Source organism: Strigops habroptila, chromosome Z, assembly GCF_004027225.2.
Source record: "Strigops habroptila isolate Jane chromosome Z, bStrHab1.2.pri, whole genome shotgun sequence".
Classification (NCBI taxonomy): Eukaryota; Metazoa; Chordata; class Aves; order Psittaciformes; family Psittacidae; genus Strigops; species Strigops habroptila.
Genome location: NC_044302.2, coordinates 22,893,345 through 22,915,720, shown reverse-complemented (window position 1 = coordinate 22,915,720; position 22,376 = coordinate 22,893,345). Strand labels below are relative to the sequence as shown.

General features: G+C 51.1%; 1 protein-coding gene across 1 annotated transcript; it reads right to left on the bottom strand.

The window, feature by feature from the left end:
• Positions 1 to 304: 304 nt before the first annotated feature.
• FBXO10 (F-box protein 10) lies at positions 305 to 22,369 on the bottom strand. The gene is given in 11 exon segments (XM_030470721.2): positions 305 to 1,439; positions 2,894 to 3,081; positions 4,341 to 4,651; positions 4,945 to 5,217; positions 7,193 to 7,345; positions 7,891 to 7,982; positions 11,867 to 12,003; positions 13,418 to 13,567; positions 15,903 to 16,547; positions 16,550 to 16,759; positions 20,605 to 22,369. Coding segments are annotated over 11 exon segments (3,162 nt in total). The 5' UTR covers positions 21,442 to 22,369; the 3' UTR covers positions 305 to 1,273.
• Positions 22,370 to 22,376: the final 7 nt, after the last annotated feature.

Sequence of the window (22,376 nt, the reverse complement as noted above, 5' to 3'; positions counted from 1 at the left end):
TTCACGAGGCTTATTACAGGATGCCCGGGGAGGAACCACATGTCGGGAAACACAGGCATTGACACAGTCTGTGTGGGAAATGTGGGAAAACAGAGGGATAAGGTGATAAAAAAAGCCACCCATTGTGTGTAAACAGGTGGCTGGTGACCAAGGACAGATCATGGAATGGTTTGGGCTAGAAGCCATCTTAAAGCTCATCCAGTTCCAACCCTGTGCCATGGGCAGGGACACCTTCCACTACATCAGGTTGCTCCAAGCCCTGTCCAACCTGGCCTTGAACACTGCCAGGGATGGGGCAGCCACAGCTTCTCTGAGCAGCTTGTGCCAGGGCCTCACCACCCTCACAGGGAAGAACTGCCTAAGATCTCCTGTCAATCTCCCCTCTTGTCAGGTTAAAAGCCGTTCCCCCTTGTCCTGTCCCTACATGCCCTTACCAGCATAGGTGCTGGTCTGGCCACACCTGTGTCTGATGAGCACCTCCTGTCTGCTCATCAAGGGCTCCTTCTAACTTTTCCTGGGATGTGAACTCTCCCTTTGGTGTGGGTGCCAGCATCACTGGTGCGTGTGGATTTGCATGGGCATCAAGTGGTTTGGGAGCCCAGACACTCTCTGTCTGTATCTGTCTGTCTGTTGTGGGGGGGGGAAGGGGAGCTAGAGCCTCTGGGGGCTTATATGCCCTGCTGTCACAAACTGGGGAGAATGGGACCCCGGGGCAGGTACTGGCCAGACAGCATTCAAGTCCAGTTGCTGGAAGGACCTTACTGCATTGATGTATGTCTGTGCCTTTGTCTATCTGCATTGCTTTGTCTGCCCCATCTGGCTCAGAATCAGCATAGGCAGAAACAGAGCAAGACCACAAAGGACATTGTTAGTCTCCGAGCCTTCTGGCACAAGTGCAGATAGTCTCCAACAACGTATCTTCAAAGTAAGTGATTCCCAAATAAATAATGCCACAGGCCCATGGCAAGAGAGGTTTGTCTGGAGCTCAGGCTGGAGAGGCCTGGTCAGGCACGCTGCTGATCCTGCCAGGAGTGCGTTTCATCTAAGAACTGCTCACTTGCAGATTACCCCAGCAGCGATCTCAGTGGGCAAGGAGGCTGTTTTCCCAGCTACTTTTTTTTATTTAATGAGGTGCCACTGAAGTTGCAAAATCCTTCATGAAAAGGGAGTGCATCCCAATAAGAGTCCTCATCCCTGAGCTGTGAGAGCTTCCCAGCAGCAGCTCTGGAGAAAAGACAGACAGAGAGCTCAGTGAAGAAACCTCCCTCCCTGGTCAAAGAATGGTGCAGAAGATGCTCCCGTGGTTGTGGCAGCCCCCATCCACCCTGGTGGTTATGCTGGAAACTCTCTGACCTCCAGCCACTGTGCAGGACCCTAGGGCACCTCCTTCGATGTGAGGCCGTGCTGGGGGGTTGATCAGCATGCACTCCATATCAAACCTGGGAAAAGGAAAGACACCCCATATGGCCATAAGCAGGTAAGTCCTTACAGAGCATCCTAAGAAACACTCCCTTGAGGTTCACTCTTCAAGGAGGAAAGAGGCAGAGCAGTGCTGGCAGGCACACAATGCTCACCACACAATGTCTATTCCAGTACCCAAGTGGGACAGAAATGATTGGAGAATTGACACAGAACATCTTGCTTTACTGTGAAACCTACTTTCTGTGATTTCACAGCCAACACCTCTAAGTGAGTGCAGGTTCTGGGTGATGAGACAAGAGCCTGCAGAAGGAAAGTCAATGATGGGACCTCCCAATAATTGCTTAAAGGAGGCCAGATTTGAAAACCTAATGGAGGAATCATGGGGCTAAGGGCACTGAGAGTGCCTAGTAGAGTCCTAGCTGAGAGTCCTCACTAGTACACTTGACTTTCATGCTATGGGATTCTGGAGGACCAGGTGAGAGCACCATCAACCTCGGGGACCATGTGTCCTAACATCCCCCCAAGTAACGCAAGTCTTCCAACTTGCCTGCATTCTCTCCCATACCCTATACCAAGATTTATGACCCAGAGAGATGAGTCACCGTCAAATTTCTAACTAAAAAGAACAATCCACTAAATACCCAGCCCTTGTATGGATCATGGGGCTCCAGTTTTTCCTCCCCAGGCATCTGCTGCAGAGTCCTGGTCTAGAGTGATCTGTTTTGAATGAAGCCCATAAAGATGAGAGTCACTGAGATCTGAGTGACAGCCACCAGCAAAGGAAAGCTTTTCAATACCCATTAGAGGTCTGCAGCTACAGACGTACCTCTGAAGACCACCAGAAGATGAATTCTCTCTCTAGTGGCCCAAAGATGAGAGTAGGTAAACCATGCCTGGGAAAAACAAGCACTCCAAGATCCATTTTCCCATTTGCCATTCACATTGCTCTGGTAGCAAAAGCCTGGAGGTGGAATCTGGTGCCCAATACCACTCTCCTCCTCACCAGTACTAAAGCACAATACAGATGCGGAATGGCTCTGGCCTTCCCTCCTTCCTTGACTCTCACAGTCCAGTCTACAAACACCCCAGGGCTGTCTGTACTGCCGGGACAGCAGTGCAGCCTGCAAACACAGCAGCCAGGCTTCAAAGGCAGCACTGCACAGGAGAACGAGCTGGCCAGATCACAGGGCAGACATGCCTATGCTCAGAGACATTGCGAAGACACATGCTGGCCTGTCAAGGAATAATCCAAGCTCCTTTAGGGGGGCTTTAGAGGCATCCTGTGAGGAACCTCTCGGCTCTGCTTGATCTGCAGTCCTCACCTACAGTGGTTCACCATGCATGTGGGGCTGGTGCCATGGGTCAGCTGGTACGGGAAACTGCAAAGAGCTACGAAGCAGAGCTCTCTAGTGCTTGCCTAACAGGAGAGTTGTGAGTGCAAGCTCACAACTGCACTCCATGGTGCCAGGACCCTCATCTTTTCTTGAAGGTGAGAAGCATGTTGTTTTGGATGATGCAATCCTCTGCATTTGATATTGGTCGCAAAATGGATTTCTTGGATCTCCCTTGGAAAATGAGGTTTTCCTGCACCAGGCCTCTGGCTTCATCAAAGAGAGCAACGCTATAGTCTTGAAAGGATTGAATCCTGTTCTTGGTTACCTGCAAAATAAGCCTTAGACAGGATGGCCCAAGCAGAAGGTTATTGTTCATATGGCTCTTTGATCAACACAAAACCAAATGCTAAAGCTCTTCCACAGGCTCACCAGCACTCCCTGGCAGTTTGGAAGCATATGAAGGGTTCAGAATGGACGAGCCATAGCCATGCACACAAAAGCTTTCCCAAGGCCTTCCACACGTTACAGGTGGCCCCAGCTGGCAACTCAGTTTCTGTCAGTGCTAGATGCTACAAGTTTCCCCACAGCTGGTACCCAACACCTTGTTGAAGGACAAGCACAGATGCTGCTGAATGTGAACCTGCTGCTGCTCCTTGCCCTTCAGGTTTGAAACAGCTGTACTTTGAGGCTGTCACTTCTCTGTATATGAAAAGAAAGTACTTAGGAGTCTCTTCTTCCGCAAGAACCACTGTGCCATCATCTGGAAGATCAGTCCTTTCTCCTCCCTAGATCCACAGCTACAGCTGCTGCAGTGCTCCTTGCCCAGCACTCCACCCCCAGCACCACAGACCATCTCACCTGCTCTCAGGCCATCTGTTCGGCTCTGTGGGTGGGCAGATGAGAAATGACAGCACCATGACATTGCCACTACTTCAAGAAGGACCTGTTGCCTAAATGAACTCTGCAACATGACCCCTGCCTGTATGCTCCAGGAGACCAGACAGCTGGGACCATGAAAAATGCAGCAGGTTTTAGTTTCTGGTCCAGAAGGCAATGTTTTTCTACAGGCATGGTTTTTATAAAGAGTCTGCAGCCCCTGCAGGACTCATGCAGAGCATTTGTATTGATAGAGATTTCTGTATACTCATTTTAGGGGTCCTTCATGATGCGTTAAATTGCATTTATCTATCATTTTGATGCACAATGGCTTCACCTCAACGAAGAACAGAATAGAGGCAACCTTGAGCCAGGTACTAGCCTTGGGAACTGGCTAGATGCTGGAACACTGCATCTAACTTTCAAAAATTTTAGTTCTGATGCCAGTTACCCCAGTTCTTCAGCACAGCTCACACAGCCTGCTAATCCTATGGGATCAGAGAGTAAGCAAATGGTTCAGATTGGAAAGGACCTTAAGATCATCTAGTTCCAGCCTCCTGCCATAGACAGGGACGTCTCACGCTAGACCATGTCATCCAGGGCTCCGGCCAACCTGGCCTTGAACACTGCCAGGGATGGAGCGTTCACTTTGCTCCCAGCTGCAGGGACACACAAGTCAGTGCCCCATCAGCAATCTACAGGACATACCTTCACATCTGCTGTCTGGAGCAGCTGAAGGCCACACCGGTGGTTGCCAATGATGCCATTCTCTGCGATGATTCCCTCTCCCCCGGAGACGATGCCATGGCTGCGGTTCTCGTAGATGCCATTTCCACATATCTCCACCTGGCACTCAGCCTGCACCAGCATGCCTCCCCGGCTGTTACAGGAAATGTTGTTGTCGGCAATGCGTGTCAGCTGGCTGCTCTGCACCACCACTACCCCGCCATCGCGGTTGGCATGAATGACATTAGCGATGACATTGAGCGCTTCGCTGCTCTTCACATGCAACCCAGCGGCTGCCAACAAAAAGACCTATTGGTCAAGAACTTGCAGCCTCAGTCATGATGGCCACAAATGTATTTCTATTTCTAAAAGACGCCCAGTTTCTTCTATCACAGTATGATTTCAGACTGGGAAAACAACCCACCCACACTCAGGTCTTAGACCACCATTCTCCAGGGTCCTTCTGGCCTAGTGGCAGCTTAGGTAGGCCCTGGGAGACCACACTGCTGGTGGGCCAGGACAACACACTGTTCTGCACACCACCCTTCTCCTGGAGCCCAGGAAAAGTGGCAGGCCCCAAGCTCACCTCCATTGTAGTTTATGCTGTTCAACCCCACCAGCGCCACACTGATGGGATGGCGGGCAGCTGGGTACTCCTCCTCACTGTCAGGGTCGTTCTCCCTGCCAGCACCCTCCCTCTCCTCCTGGAAGCTCTCGCTGTGCCCCTGACCATGGGGGTAGTCACCAGCATCCTTGCGGCAGAACACTGCCACCCTGTAGATGCTGTTGTGGCTGATCTGGTTGTTGACAAGGTGCGGGAGGCTGGAGGACATCATCCACATGCCACAGCCCCTGTTGCCTGCAGTGTGGGGTGGCATGGCCCACCAACTTAGCAGTGCTTGGAGACCCCCACCTGTCGTGGTTTGAGCCCATCCGGTAACTCGGAACCATGCAGCCGCTCGCTCACTCCCCCCACTTCTTCCTCCCCCCGCTCCCAGAGGGATGGGGAGGAGAATCGGAAGAATCTAACTCCCACGGGTTGAGATAAGAGCAGTCCAGTAACTAAAGTACCATACAAAACTACTGCAGCAACCACCAATAATAATAATGATGAGGAAAATAACGAGGCGAGAGGATACAATTGCTCACCACCTGCTGACCAATACCCAGCTCAACCCGAGCAGTGATCTCGGCCTTCCGGGTAACTCCCCCTGGTTTATATACTGGGCATGACATGCCATGGTATGGAATACCCCTTTGGCTAGTTTGGGTCAGGTGTCCTGTCTCTGCTTCCTCCCGGCTTCCCCTCCTCCCTGGCAAAGCATGAGACTGAGAAAATCCTTGGTCAGAGTAAACATTACTTAGCAACAACTAAAAACATCGGTGTTATCAGCATTATTCCCAGGCTGAAAGCTAAAAAACACAGCACTGCACCAGCTACTAAGAAGGAGAAAAATGACTGCTATAGCTGAACCCAGGACACTACCTCTGCCGCAAAGCAGCTGGTAGTCCACATGCAATGCAGGTGGGATGGAGGCGAACTCCTCTTTGAGCACGCATGAAGGCTAATCCTACACATGAGGAGCTCACAGAGATCCTTCAGCCCTGATTTGGTCCCACTGAGCTGACTCAAGTCTGTGAGCCTTTTTTTCCCCACCTCTGCCCTTTCCTGGCACTGTCCATGCTCTGACCCCAGCTCAAGTCCCCTGATTTAAGTCCTGCAACCAAGAGGTAAATTCCCACTGCCCTGGGGCTCTGTGGGATGGCCAGGCACAGTCCTGTCCATTGGCTCCATGCACAGGTGGCTTCACTGCAGATGGGCAACCACAGAGTGGGAAACCCATGTGCCCTGGTCTCTCCTGCTCCAGGACTGGGAGTCTCTGGGGCCAGGGAGCGTGCAGCTTTGTGAGCACCAGCCTGGGTTTCCCTGCAGCTTGGCCTCATGTGCCCAGATGTATTCTCCAGTTTCTAGTACAGGCTGAGCCACAGCTTCGTCATGCACAGGGTAGCCAGTCCCTACGACCATCCTCCTCCTGCCCTGGCCACTGCTGATCCACAAACCTCTGGTAACTCCCTATCTGTGTACCTTACCCTCACTGCAAGAGGTTGACAGCACAGTTTGCCAGCACTACAGGCCACCACTGCCTCCAACATTACTAGTGGGACAGATGGACCGATAGATGCACACAAAGCCATGCTATGTGACCACCTGTGCTGCGTCTCTGTCCCAAACAGGGCCAAAGAGGAGCTCAGCTGCTCCAGGGCTTAGATCCATGCCCTGGCAGTGTAGGCTTCTCTGCAGCACTTCTCCCTCTGCAGCTGCTCTAAAACCCCTTTTAAAAAAAAGCTATTTCCAGTTTCCTACGAAAACCATGAGTTTAGCCTTTGTCAGATGTTAGCCCAGTTATTAGATTACAGACCCTGCCAGACTACTCTGTCCTTTAGTTAGCTGGTGCAGGACAGCAGCAGATGCAGCTCACCTTGTCCCACGGGGACCATGCATCCTCTCCTTCAACCCTGTCTTGCATGAGGGTGATGGTGCAAGACTGGTTTCCTTCTCAAGGCTCAGAGGGAAGCTCCTGCCCTCCGCTGGAGATGAAGCGGTGGTATCCTCAGCGGTGAGAGGGCCTCTCGTGAGCCACAGCCCAGCACTGCTGGTGGCATGACCTCTGGAGTGCTTGCACTGTGCTGGGCTGGTGCTGTTCCTTGCCAAGCCTCCTGTGCACCCACCGCCAGCCCCCTCCTGGGCTCCCACCACAGCTCTGGGGTGTGCCGGAGGTAGGGGGCAGCCCAGCAAGGCAAGAATCATCCCTCACCCAGGCTTGTTTCCTTACTGTAAATGGTGTTTCCCTTAATGAGGCCCTTCCCAGGCTCACCCACCACCACCCCATCTGAGTAGCCACAAGAGATGAGGTTGTTCCTGAGGACTGGGTCACCCCCATGGCGGATGTCTGCTCCACCCCACTGATTCTCACAGATGATGTTCCCTAGGGCAAGGCAGGGAGGATGAGGTCACTGCATGGGCCTCCTGCCCGTGGAAGAGCAAGGACACCTGGCAAGCTGAGACCTGCCCCGCTGGAAAACTCCTATTACCTGCGGCAGAGCCCGAGCCTCAGGAGCTTCCTTAGCAATGCTCTCCCACATAGGACACCAGCCATTAGCAGTTTCAGTAACCATCACCTCTCTGTCCTCTGAGGTGTAGAGCAGAGTGGAAGAACACTCAGAGGTGCCAGGACAATGGGAAAGCACCACTGACAGCCTTATAAACTGGACAGTATGGGAGGGTTAAAAAACAGTCTACATGTTAGACTGCTCTAGAGCACAGTTCCATGTCCCAGCTGGGCCAGAGACAAAGGGAACAATAATTTGGAGGACATGCTGCAGAAAGACACGCTCCCCCCGTCAACAGCAAAAATGTCAACTAGAAAATGCAAACTAGGGGATTAATGCACCTAAAGTCACCCAAGACCCATAATGAGGTAAATCTTGCAATTGAACAGAGGATTAAAGACAGAAACAAAGTGGGCATAACAAACCCATTCTCATTCCCATACCTGTGATCTGGCCTCCCCATTCTCATTCACTGCTATTCCAGCAGCCAGTCCCTAGAAAATATGGTTCCCACTGAGGTAGGAAAAGAGAAGAAAGTTACCAGCAGCAGTGTTGCCTGCTCAAGGTTTGCACTGATGCCAGCACAGCAGGTGTCTGCAGAGGCACCAGTCCCCCTGGCTGCCTACTTGTCACAGCCTGTTGCCTGTGCCCAGCAGGAGAGCTGGGCATGGGGCAGCTGCACAGTGAAGTGCAGGGAGAGGAAAGCACAGTGGGGAAGGAAGGTACATGCAAAACAGAGCAGAGCTACTGGCAGCTGAACCACTTTCAAGGAGATGAAAGCACAAAGAGGCACAGGGAAGCACACATCTGTAAGAGTATCTGAATGGCAGATGCTCATGAATAGCATCAAACAGCCACCGTATTAGACCATTTGTCTGTCCAGCCAGGGTCCTGTCTCCAGGAGTGGCCAGCCACCCCTGCAGCCACAGGAAAAATACTGACAAGGAGAACCAAGTGCTGCCTCTTGCAGCCTGGCCCCTCCACCCCACTGCTTACCTGCGCTCACAGTTATCCCCACCCCCGAGATGGACTTTCCTTCTCCTCAGGATTAAACTTGCTCCCGTGCAAACCACCCTCCATGCCCAGCTCTCCCAGCACCACATAGCACACCCCACAGGGAGGCAGGCCACCCACTGCAAGCTGCTGCAGCCTCTCTACCCCAAAGGCACTAAGGAGCAGAGGGGCTCCAAGCTGCAGGCTCCTGTGTCCCACAGGAAATCGCAGGAGGCGCAGCATGTAGCAGTTGGAGTCCAACTCAGTTGATGCCACAGAAAAGTCTGGGCTTTAGCCTCTTTCACCCATCCTCCTCACACCAGGGATGAGGTGAGAGGCTTTATCAGCCAGGGGACTGCTGCTCCAAAAGGAGCCCCAAAACCAGTGTGCAGATGGTGACCATGGTTGATGGTGGGAAACATTAGACATGGTAGCGGGAGCAGAGGCAGTGCTGCACTGGAAATGATAGCTTGCAGAGCACATGTGGACCCTGTTGCACATGAGTAGAGGTGTCACCTGCTGTCCCCTGGGCTTCAGAAGGAACAAAGCCCAGCAGCCCCAACCACACAACCAGCTCCTCCTCCCCAGTGTGACCCTGAATCTCTGGCTTGCTGCTGAGGTTCAGAGCAGGAGAGCAACCAGGCTGATCATGATGTAAAACTACAAACCGAGCACAACGCCTGGCACAGACTCTGTGTTGGCATCTGTGGATAGGCCGGTAATGGAGGTGAGCAGAGGCCACAGATCAATGGGCAGAACTAGAACACAGATCAACGAAGCAGAGCTTAGGCCTTTTGGCAACTATAGGGTTATTTAGCAAGAGCAGCTAAAACTATGTGTAAGGGAGTAACTTTGTTATGTTGGGACTTTCCACTGAGAGGAAAAACAAGATGTGAAACCACAAAAACAGAATATCTTAAGGGTGGTGATAGATATGCAATATCTAGCAAGTAAATTGCAACATTTAGCAAGTAAGCATGTTGGACTTTTAGGGAGGACCAATGAAATCATTGTATCCGGGTGTATGACGCACAGCTAACAGAGCAATGGAACTATATAACCAGATGTATCAGCAATAAACTTTGGCAATCGCTTGATCACATTGGTCGTCTCAGCGTTGTCCGTGACTCCCGTGTCTACAGGCATCCACCCAGGAGCACTCGCCAGAGATGGCTCCGCTCTAACCATGCTTCGAAGTGAGTGGAGGTGCTTCTACAGCAGTGAACCAGGGTGGGAAAGCAGTGCGTGTGACGTGTGATCACCAGCAATGCACGATTACCATCGCTGGCTGGGGGTGTAGAGCTAGGTGCCGCACTTCAAGCCACTGTTCTGCTCCAAGGATAAGTGCAGGCAGTGCAGGGGCCACCCGTCTTGTCTGGCCAGACAGCTGTGTCCTTGCTGTCCTTGGTTGCCCCAGCATGGCTGCCCCTCCTCTCACTGCTGCCTGCTCGAGGCAGTAGCTGTGGCTGCCAACTCAGGCAGGGCCTGGCAGCTGAGGGAAGCCCCTGCTACCCTGCCAGAGCAACGCAGGCTACCAGCAGCGCCCAGGGAATGGAAAGCTGCTTGTGGGCTGCAGGGCCTGGTGTGACATGTGTGCCTGCCTCCAGAAAGAGAGACCAGGCAGGAAGAACACAATGTGCCTCTACTGGACATCTACACTTGCACCAGCAGCTGCAAGGGTGTGAAGGAACAGAAGCTGTGAAACCATCCTAGAGGCAATCCTCCAAGAACACAAGGCAGAGGCTCTCAGCTGTAGGACAGTGCCCTCCAGTGCTGCTCTCACCAGCTTAGGGGAGCGGGCAGTAGCCTTGCACCACCAAGTACCATCATACTCGGCACCTCCCAGCCTTGACCTCAGCACAACAAGGGATCAGTCTCACCCAAACATGCTGCAGAGGGTACTTCTGACTGGAAAACACACATCCCAAAGCACCTGTATCATGCTTAAAAATGGTACTTGGCACCCACGTAGCTGGCACACTTCTCAAAAGGACACCTCCCTGCTTTCTTCCCTACAGAGCCCCTTGCAACGCCTCATCTAAACTTGTCCTCCAGCCAGGCAGCTGCAGGCAGTGACACAGGACAGAGCTGGGCTTGCAGCTCTCAGGAATGAGCAAAACATTGTTCTGCTTCCAGGTGTGGAAAAGGCATGAGCAAAGGACGTGCTCCTACCATAACCAACCCCCTTCTGCCAGCCCTGCTTGCCTGCAGTTGCGCACACCAACTTGCCACACCAAGGTGCCTTCTCACTGAGCTTTTTCCCTGCCCTCTCCCCATCACCTCCGAGGTGCCAGCAGGCACAGAAGGTCATATGTATCACTCACAAGGTGCAAGCTGTGGTTGCAAACAGTGTTGTAAGAAGGTACTAAGGGAAGGATACCTAGTGAATCTCTCCATCTCCCAAGATACTTCCTCTGCACTGCTGGGCTCTGCTACTACAATATCACTTCTCTAGGAAAGCAATACCTCTTTGAGAGAGCACTTTCATAATCCCTCATTGGAAAGCCCAGCCCTGACATCTGTGTTTTCAGGGCTGATACTTCTGCTGCAGATCTCTCCAGGTCCCATCCTAGACTAAGTGCCTCGGTAACCTGTTCTTAAGTGTCTGTACAGGCAGCCTGTCTAAATCTCACCAGCTCTCCATGCAGGTCACAAACCTCCAAGAGGTCACTTTCATTAGATCTGCAGGACTCAAGGCTGAAGCACTGTTATTTATCCACACTTCCAGCATGAACACTCACATCTTAGCTATGGGGCTGATCCAGGGCAACCATTTTCTTCCCTTTGTGCCCCATCCTGCTCTATAGTACCATGAGTTGTCATATGCCTGTTCTTTATCACTCACAGGCACAGTGAGAGGTGGGAAGGGGTGGCAGTACAGATGAGATGTCCCTCGCATCTGCAACCAATACCATGCTCTAGCTGCCATCTCATTTCTGGGCTCATTGCTACCAGTTGATACCACTGGGTAAAGCTGATGGCATTGACCTGAATAAAGCCTGCCAGAGTCCAGCACTAACATCTAAACCGAATGGTATCAAACACATACAAGTCAGTAGCGTCAGGTGTTTAAAGCAGAAAGGTGAATTGCAGTTAACAATGACTGGAGTGCCAAGGTCCTTTCCCCTTTTCCTGCAAAAGGCACCATGACATGTGAGTTGTTCATCTTGAACACAGCCTGTTTCCGCCTCAGATCTGGGGGAAAACCTGAGGACTGGCACTTCGCAAAGACCTGGGTGCAGCAAGCAGAAAGAGGAAAGTTGCAGTAAGGCACTAGTGCACCATGGTCCTATTTCTGCTCTATGGTGGGGACTGAAAAAAAGAGAAGAAAAGTGTGCACACTGGGAGGAATAATTCATAACAAACAAAGGAGGAGAGAGAGAGGTCAGTGCTAACTAATATACCTCACAGTAGGGTTTCCATTATACAGAATATAAATGCCAGCTTCTTTATTTCCATAGATCTGATAGCTACGGATGATGCCTTTTCCGTTGCCAATGATGACAATGCCTGAGCGAAGGCCGCTGTGTATCTTATTGCACTACAGTTTCATTTTTGCACATGTAGAGTGAATAAAAGCAAGAGGGAGGAAGGTCACTTATAAAAGTGAGCAAGCAAGACAGCAATCACAGAGAAAAGCAACAGCTCCCAACCCTGCTGGGGAAAAGGGCAGAAGGGTAATTAATCCAGCTGCCAAGAAATCACTCTCAAATGGTCAATGCACGCTTAACTTTTACCTTTCTTTGGGGTTCTAGTACACAATGCCACATTTCTCTTCCCATCATGCCAGCAGCCTCTTCTTCCTCCAGCAGCTCCTGCTGCCATCTCCAATGGCTGCACTAGACCTGGTGATGCTTCATTCCCCACAGCCCATCTGACACTGGGCAGGGCTTGTGGGGCTGGAAGTCCAACACTTCCCATTCCAAGAGGAAAAAATCATCAGTGGCACCCCACTGGAGCTGGAGGCAGGAGTCCAAGAAGAGGGCTCAGTGTTACAGTGTGGTGCCTTTTCTCAAGCTGCCAAACGGTGCTTTGCACAGTGTGTATGACCACTGCCAGCAGCCACAGAGCTGCTTCTCTCCAACATCTCCATTAGAACAGGAGACAAGTACTCTGGGACCCTCTGAGCAGACCCAGCTCAGATCTTGCACAGAGGCAGGGTAGGAATCACCAAACCAGGAAAAGCAACAAACTGCAGCTCAGAGCTGCAACCGAGCCAGACAAAGCTCTGTGGCTGAGCTGCCACCTTCTTACAGCCTAGCTTCACAGGGCTGTCTGCTCCATCTCCTCTAGAGAGCTCACATGGAGAGCTCCATGTAGCCACAGGGTCACTCAGATGGTAGCTTGCATCTATGTATTTGCCTTTCCCTGCACAGTGAGGTCCCGGTTCCTTCGAGGATGACTACAGATACAGCATTCAGTAAAGTCACCGGCTGCACAGCTGAGATACTACCAACTCAGAGGAAGAGCCATGCTGCCGGAGAGCAGCCACTGCTCTCCAGCAGCAGGTGGAGGATCTCAGGTGTCTGCTCAGCTGAGATCCTTCACCAATTCCCAGGGCAGACAACATGATTCCCAATGTGGGAAAAACAATTTACGGTACAGTGCCGATTTATTACCTTGCTTGCACAAGTTCACTCATTACACAGGGATATTTATTTGATAAGGGAACATGGCCCTACCCTCCCCTCTATGTGCAGCAATTTTAAGACACATACCATCAAACAGAGCAGAAGACCATGCATGTACTATCAGGCAGCACTTCGCTGTGCCTTGCTCTTGGGGTTAGCTGTAGTCTAATCTGTCAACAAAAACCTAAGAAACAGAAGGGCAAAGCTAACAGAAAGGTCAGTGTTTTCTATACTGGAAGATGAATCCCTGCTGCCCCTTGGAGAGGAACAGCACGTGACAGAAAGAGCACACTGCTCTCCAGCATGGCTTGGAGGGGTACATACCAGAACAAGGGAGTTGGCTCCTTTACGAATGTCCACTCCAGCCTCACAGTTAGAATGGATGTTGTTCTCTGCAATCAGGCCTCCTGCTGACAGGTGCAGGAATATGCCTGATGCTTTGCAATGATGGGTGTCATTCCTCAGCATGATAACCTGTAGGGAAGAGGAGAAGTACCTGTAGTTGTAGTTAGAAGAACGAGGAAGAGGACATGACCAAAGGGTGTAGCTCTCTGTTCTGCAACCTCTGTGAATCTACAACCCCTCTGCCTCTCCCACAACCCAGGGTGTGCTAGGCACACAGGCCAGCTGAAAGGAAGATCAGTGCATGTGGACAAGTGCTATGGGTTAGCCTGTTGGGCATTACCCACTTGGCATGGGTCTGCTTCGGGATAGGACCCACAATGCTTGATGCTACAGAGTCAGGGCAAACACACCCTCTTGGACTGACACATCTCTCCACTTGACAAAGCCTGCATTCAGGTATGCCCAATGGCTTCACTCACTGCACCACTGTGCTTGTACACCATCAGCAACAGCAAGCAACCATTCCCTGACCCACGTCCAAACTATTCATGGTACAACAGACCTGTCCTACCCTACTTGGGAAGTCCCCATTTGCAATGGCATCTTCTCTGTACAGCCAGCAATAGGCCACCTCCTGATTCTGCTGTACAGAGCTGCTCGTAGCGAACACATCAAATGCCGCAGAGCCTCCCATGAATCCCTCATGGAGCTGACTGGGCCAGTGTGCTACAGCACCCATGCTCGGCATACCTTATGCCTTCAGAAGAAAGATCTTGCCGCCGGGGGGCAGAAATGACCTAGCCAGCAAACTGAAGTCATTGACACCATGTGTCACAACCTAGTTTTCCCTAAGCAAATAAGTAGCTAAGTATTTACACAGCAGTAATCTTTAATATTTTCCAGCCAAACAAAATCACATCTTAAGTCCATGTCTTATGAGTGCTAAGAAATAATTTATAAATTGCCTTTGCATATCCCACTTCAATGAGCAACACATATCAGAAGGTAATTAAATTATACCTCCTTTCATTCGCTCATTCCAGAAAGGTGCTTCACTCAATCTCTCAGCTAAACGTGGAGCTCAGCAGGGCTTGACAGCCACCTGTCTCCATCAGTCACACTTGGCTGCCTGGGGAGAGAGCTACAAGAGGCAAGAAACGCAGGCATCTGCTCCAGCTGGGTCCCACACACCAGACCCTGGCCCAACATTGCCCTGCGCTGGAGGGTCCTGGCTGTGCAAGGACATCGAGCCCTTGCCAGCTCCACCATGCTCCCACTTTGTGTAGCACCTTGCTCCCATCTCAAATCCATGCACTCCACTGTCTCCCATTGCCTGGTGCTCTGACATCCACCTCTCAACAAGAGCCTCTGGTCTAATTCCTAGCTGAGCAAATTTTCACTGAGAGCAGCAGCTGGGCTGGCCTTATCTCCCTCCCACTTGCCACCAGTTAAAACCAGGCTGCTGAGCAAACTGGAAGCAAACCAAAGAGAACAAAAACAATGCAGGCCAAGATGCTGTATCTTTGTTGCCAGCCTAACTGCTATGAAAACAGCCCCATAGCAGCTCAGAGGGACTGAACAGCTAAGTTCAGCCTCTGCTCCCTCCTGCCACTACTCTGTCCATGGGTCAGCCCTCAGGAGGGCACCTCTGGTACATCTATTCCTTGGAAATAATGGAGCTGTCCTCCGCTGCCAAGAAACAAGGTGTTTCTGTGCAGGCAACAGTGTTCTTCTGTGGGGACTGCAGATGAGGAGCTAGCACAATCACAGCAAAGCCCTTTCCCAGAGCCAGGAGGAAAAACATTCCCCTCCTTCCCTTGCACAAAACTTTTCTTTGCAGTCCTTAAAGGCAATAGACTGAAAAGTGGGCCCAAATCCCAGGTTGCCCTGATCAAGCAGTGGGGATGGTCTTGCTCTGGGCAGGTGGCTGGAGATGATCCTCCAGAGCGCCCCTGACACTGGGGGATTCTTATCACCCAAGTCTTTGCCTTCTGTCATAAGAGGAACACAGGCACAGAGGTGGAGAACTTTGGGCAAGCACTGCGCTGAGGGAAAACCTCAGTTCAGCCTCCAGCACACATCCTGAGCCAAAATCCCTGGTTTACACTCCTGTGGCAGGCACCCTCCCCTTCAGGCTCTGCTGAAGCAGCCAGGTCTGGCCATGGCAAGGGTCTGACCATGGCAGAGGCTGACACCACAGTCCTGCAGTCCCTGCATTTGTGGTATGCTCTGTGCAGCACTTTTACAGTGTGAGAGTTTAATTTACAGGTAGGGCAGGCCTGATTACATGACCCCAGCCACCGAGTTAACATCTCCAATTGTAATTATGTTACTGCATGAAGAAAGCAGGCGGCTGCAAGTGACCTGCATTTCATTTGGGCTGGTTAACACAAGCAATGCATAGAAAGGGAGCCAGTGGAGCAGGAGGGAGAGGGAAGAGGGCTCACAGCAGTCTTCACAGCACCTTACTGTTCTGTATGCAGCGCACTGCGTAGTTAAGATCCCTGAAGATGCTTCCTTCCAGTTTTGCTTGTCCTCGTGAATAAATGAATAGTCCTCCCTTCCTATCCCTGAAAAGGCACTGTTGGAAGATGCAGCCTTACAGAGAGTTGGCCAAAGACTGGGCCTCCTTGTCCTGCTGCAGCTCCTGCCGCAGAGACTTGAGTTGAAGGTCTCTCTGAAGGGTGTGCAGTCTGTTGCTTTGAAGCCTGCTGTCCATAATGTTAGTAATCATGTGAGTCAGGCTGTGAGCTTGATAGGGCTGTTTGTAGGCAGCCTGAGCATTCTCTACATCATTGCTGTTTAAGTCACTGTCACTAGAGCTTGAGTCGAGGGCTGGGCATTCCTCTTCCCTTGCTGCCTGCAAATTCTCTCTGAATTCAATGCCCTCCTGGGCTGAGCCGAGCAGGGTGTGAGCACTCACAGCAGAGAGGAAGCTGCTTTGTTCTTCCGCTATGAGAATCTCACATGTTCTCAGTGGCCCCAGCAGTGATCCCCCCCAGCCATCCCACTTGGCCAAAGGGCAGCCAGCTGGGTCGGGTTCCCGTATGGACACTGCATGGGATTTGGCCAGCATGGCCAGGTGCTTGCAGGCCCAATGCTCTGCTTATGGTCAGAGCTTGGGCAGCCCTCCACAGTCACAGAGGCATTCTCACTGCCAGTGAACTCACAGTTCTTCAGGACACAGAGGGCCACGCTGTGGAGGTGGTTGCTGGACTGGCTGAAGGTGCAGAACTTCACCTGGCATGTCCCTGGTGCATGGATCTGCAGCTGCCCACTTTCAAAGTTGCAACTGTCGAACTGGACATAGCCTGAACTTGTCTGGAGAGGAAGCACAAGGTGAGTTCATTGCACAAAGCAAGAAAAAGTGTTCTTGGACATACCATCAAGTCTTTCCACAGCAAACAAGCTCAAGCTCACAATGTGCATTCAGGTGTCACAAAAACAAGCTCACACAGGCACAGACGCAGTGCTGCAAGCTGAGTTAGCGAGTATCTTGCAACAACTGACATCTACTGACTTTCTTCCCTGCTGGCAACATTTCTTTAACTTCAAAGGCAAGACACAGCTTCCCAGTTGTCATGGTTTATCAATGTTTAAGTGGTTTAAGCCACTGTAATGTGGTTTAACACTTCCTCAGGGAGGCCCAGCAGTCACAAGCAGGAGCACACTGGGCCTGATGTGCCAAGATCATTAAACCTTAGCAACACTCCCGATACAGTAGTTTGCAACTTCAGAGATGTGTATTTGTCAGTGGGCATTGTTAATGGGCTCAGAGGTTTACTGCGTGAATCAGCAGGTAAGACGACATCAAACATTACCTGGGTGACCTGGAGAGCTACAGTTTTCAGCGGAGCCATTAGCATAATTGGTAAAGGATGCTGCACCCACGATGCATCAAGCGCAAAGCAAAGGATGTAAAAATTTGTGCCATACTGTTGCACAGGCATTATGTTGTGACACTGCAGTAGAAGAGACACCATCAATTCCTTGTTCCCTCACTGTGGTTAACCATCTGACCTGCTGGTGCTCGCAGAACTGTGAGTCATCCCTACCATGGCCTTCCTGCTTTGCTAGGCAATGCACATAGCAATTTATGGGTGCTGGCATACCACCAGGATGATTGTGCATGGCCAAATATCTCTGCTCATCTACTGAAAAGGCCAACTGTAATGCAACAAGGTACACAGCAGCCAGGTCAGAAAAGCTGAATAGTGTGCTTGGAATTTCACGGTGCTCCTAATTTGACAAGAATCTCCTAAATCACTATTTTCTCTTCCTCGGTTGGTGTACCACATTAAAAGCAGACTGAAAATAGCTTGTGACAAGTGAGTTGGGGCAATTTTACAGATATCCAGAGTTTGCAGCTAACATACAGTCCTAACATCTGGTTTCAGTCTTGAGCACCGTCAAAAGTGGTCATACTGCAGAAAGGTTTTGAAATGCATTTATTTGTACCCAAAGACAATAACACAGAAATCCCTTCAGACCACTAGTCTGCTCTAGACTTAATCATACCTTCCCTTTTTCTAACTAAAAAGCACTAATTAACAGACACACAATCAAATAAGCTTCGAGAGGCTGCTTGTGAAAACCTTTCTGAAATTGCAACTCGTAGGGTTCTTATGACTGCCAGTAAGATTGCTGTTAAGTTTGCTTTTTAGAATTTGTTTTTCACTGATGGCTTTGGTTGGAAATGCTCTCATTTCACCAACAGCAGCTGCACATGGAGACCAGAGCGACAGTCTGAAAGGCGAAATGCAGCCACACTGACCAGCCAAATGAAGGAGATATCACTGAGCAAGACACCACATGTCTGCTTTAGCAACCCAGCACGTTGCCATGGACAAACAGGGACTTTTTCAGCAGATTTGCAACTCAATTTTGCCCCCACATGCCAGTGCATTATCTTTCTCCTGAGGACTTTCAGACTGATTAAGTTAGATACGTGACATCATAAAATTGTGAAAAGGAAATGAAAGCATACATTATAGCTAATGATAGGCTGACTTATTACAAGGAAAGTCTTGTTTTTGGAGGCAAAGCCCATGGATGCAGCATTCACGCTCGGCACATCCCACTCTCGACCAGTCAGCAACTGTCCCTCTGACAGCAACCAGTCAGCAACCAAAGTCTTGTCAGAGTGGACCATGGCAACAGGGCTAAGCCCACGATACTGTGTCCTCACTTAGGTATGCAGAAGACACTGGGCATCCCAGCTGAGGGCTCCCAGCCCAGGCTGAGGCAGAGTGCACATCAACAACAACTGTTTTTTGGGGCACCGGGGCTGATGTCGCACACACTGCAAGGGCTGCCAGCTTCCGGGGTACCTCTTGCACACCCAGCTTCTTAGGTTGCTCACACCTTGCCGCATGGGCTGTTGGAAAGGCGGCTGGTGAGAAGGCGAAAATCACTGAACAAAGGAAAATGCCCACCAGCCTGAGAGCTGGGAGCCAGAAACATCCTTGAGAAGCACAGATGCATCTCTGAAGTGCAGCTGGGTACTGAGAAACTAGAGACATCCTGAGATACCACCAATAGGCAAAACATACAAGGGACTGCAATGGCAACTTATCATCTGGAAAAGTGGAAACAGGCTATAAAAATAAAACTGTTCTGAAATAACAAAAAACAGCATTATCTATTGGCTGCTGCAGGTGAAAAATGGAAATCAACAGCATCTACTGGTTGCTTAAAATGGTGGTGTGCTACACCTCCTTAAAACAGACCCACTTTTCATCCAAAATTAAGCCTCTCTCTGAGAATGTCCCATCCTGCATGTACTTGTCCTTTCCTAAACTGGATGAACTCTCTGTACAAACGTGCTACAAGATCTTGGACCCTGGCTGGGGATACGCCGCTGATGCCAGAGTGTGACACGTAATAACTCTGATGTGAGACTGGTCCCCTTTGGCTACACTTTTGGGGTTGATTCGGTTTGCTCTCCTGCCTCTGGAAGGGCTGGGCTCCCCTCTAAATGGAGTAACAGGCACACCCAACTCTGACCGAGTGAATAGTGCTTTGGTTCAGGTGTCACAGATGAATGGCGCTGACTGAAGTCAGCCCTGCAGTGCAAACAGTGCCAGGCCAGACCTCCTCAGGGACTAAGAAGCTAGGTCAGGTGTTATCAAGAGCTTACAGTGCCAGCCTGAGCTGGGACTAGACAGAACCAAAACTTCTACAGCTGTGCACCTACACAAACACCAAAGAGTGGGAGTTGACAACAAATCCATCACCTTGTGAGTCCACCAAGTTCTCCTCTAGGGCTGCACTGTGGTGACCTCCCTCGAGCAGGGATGTCTCTCAAGGTTACTCCTTGAGGCTGAAAGACCCCTTACCTGGCATATGATACCCAGAATGAGGTAAGCAATGTTTTACACTAGGCCTAAAAGTATGACATTTATATATCCTGTTATATATATAATCCTGACATTTATATATAGCTGTTGTGTACTTAGAAGTATAGTCAGTAGTAGTGTTTGACCACCATCTACATTATTGTTTAAATCATCATTTAAATCAGTGTCAAATCATTGTCAAATCAGTTTCAGTACCATTTGATTAATGCTTAATCACTATTTGATTACCATTTCATTATTATGCAATCACTGATTAATTATAATTTGGTCATTTAACAATTAATAAATCCTCTAGTTTACACCACAACAATGACCTCTCCTAATTCACAGATGGTTTGATCCCTTCTGAAATCTGCCTAATTCTCCTGATAAGTGTATTATATTATCCATATAAGTAACCTATCATAAGCATATTTGCTATTGTATTAGTGGTAAGTTTGCAGTAACCTGTAATAGCATTTACCTACTTGTTTGCTACTGTTACTGGTTGTTGCTATAAGATTGTTGCTATTACTGATTGCTGCCATACTATTGATTGATACTGTATCATTGATTGCTGGTAGTAATCTGTAACAGCCTGATAGATATTTATATTTGCTTTATTACACAAAGGCATTTTTGCTAGTGGCAATTTGTGTAGCATTTGTGGCAATCTGTAATCAAGTGGAAACATTTGAAGGATGAAGCCCCCGAGCCCCATGCATTAGGGAGTCCAAGAACCCCTAGTTGCGCCCTCTGAACATTCACAGACCAGGGAATTCTCTGGTGGCCTCACCATCCCCACCACTCTGCTCCGCCGAGCCTCACCTTGTAGAGCACCGAGGTGAAGCGCGACGGCATGAAGATCACGTTGCAGAAGCGGGCGGTGGGACAGTGCTGGTCAATGCTTGCCAGCAGTGCCACTTCCCCCAGTTTGCCCTGCCCCACGACCTCCACAGGCACCTTCAGCAGCACCTTGCTCTGCTCCTCATGCACACCAGACAGCAGCATAAGGCTGTCATAGGGGCCGGCAGCAGCAACGGCTGCCTGGATGCTGCTGAACTCAGCCCCCATGCTGACGCAGAGCTGGCGCCAGCCGTTCCTCCTCTGAAAGAGAGAGAGGAAGTTGGAGGACTGCAGGTCCTGCATGTTTTTGGTCCAGGTTTCGGAGGCCAGGTAGTGCTGTTTGAAGGCCTCTCTCCAGGACTGTGGCTCCACACCACGCTCGTTAGGCCAGTCAGGGTGTCTGTGCTCGAGGCAGCACAGGCAGAGCTGCTGCCAGCGTGTTTTGTCCAGGCCCAGGACGAGCTCGTACCAGGCCCTGCAGACCAAGCTGCAACGGCCCAGGTCTGGGAGGCACAGGTAGGATAAGATGAGCTGCCGCAGCTCCACTGGCAGGCTACCAACCTCCATCAGCACCTGCAAAGGACAAGACACAGAGTCAGTGGTGTGCCTGAAGAGCTTCTGGGGTACAGAGGGGAAGGCAAGGCTCACGGCAGGGACCCCATGTTGACAGCAACATGCGAGTCCCTGCTGAACATACCTCTCCAGCGACAGAACTGTACAGGAGCAGACCGAGAGCAGCAAGCTAGCACACTTCAGGCAGACACAGGATCTGACCAAGTGGGGCTCGGCATTCATCCTATGGTGTGCTCCGTCCACCATCACCCCTGGCCCTCCCTTCCTTCCTTTCCTGCTAGCCCCACTCGTGGGTCAGCAATGCCCAAACAAGCTGTTCTGAGATCTCTGCTCTTTCAAGGTGATTAAAACTTTGTTGCTTAACTCTAGGGTTCAAAGATGCACATAAACAAGCACATCCATCTTTCCCTAACAACAGCATCTCCCACTGTGGCTTCTCCTGTCTCAGCCTCTGCTGTCACCTCCCTGGGAGAGCCGTCTGCCAGCTCCCACCCAGTGGCACAGAGCAAGACCCCCGGAGTGAGGAGCTGCTAAGGCAGGGTAGGCATGAGGCCAGATGGACTCTGGTGAGTGAAAGGCACGCCTGGGAGCACACGCTGCACAACACAGAGCTGCTGCGTATTCGGCCAGGTCTTGCTGCTGGGAGGGCGCAGTGCGGCATGCGGGACCTGCATGGCTAACTAGCAGACGTTCTCCCGACGAGCGCCTGCGGTCTTCAGAAGACCACCCCTCCGGGATGCAGTACCCGATCCTAAAACAGCTTCTCGAGTCCCTACAAACGAGGCCGAGGGGATCGGCACAAACCCAGGGTAGCACTGGCACCTGCGAAGCTTCAGAAAGAAGACACCGGGATACGAGTTCCGCAGAGTCTCCGTCCGCGGCTTTCCCCGGCTCTCTCCCCGAGAGCTCCGGGGCTCCCGCAGAGGGGGGAAGCCCCGTCCACGGCAGCAGAGCCGCTCGCGCCCTGCCGATTTGTCGCATGGGGCTGCTCGGGAGAGCTCCCAGCCCGGCGCTCACCGCCACAGCCACACCGCCTCTTGTCGCAGCCCGACCCGCCGCACTACGGATCTGGGACTGGGGCGCCACCGTGCCGCCGCCTGATTGGCTGGGTGCCCCGGGTCACGTGGAGGAGAGGTGGCACTGCCTTTCCTCGCCCTCTTCTCGTCGCCCTCTGCTAGCGT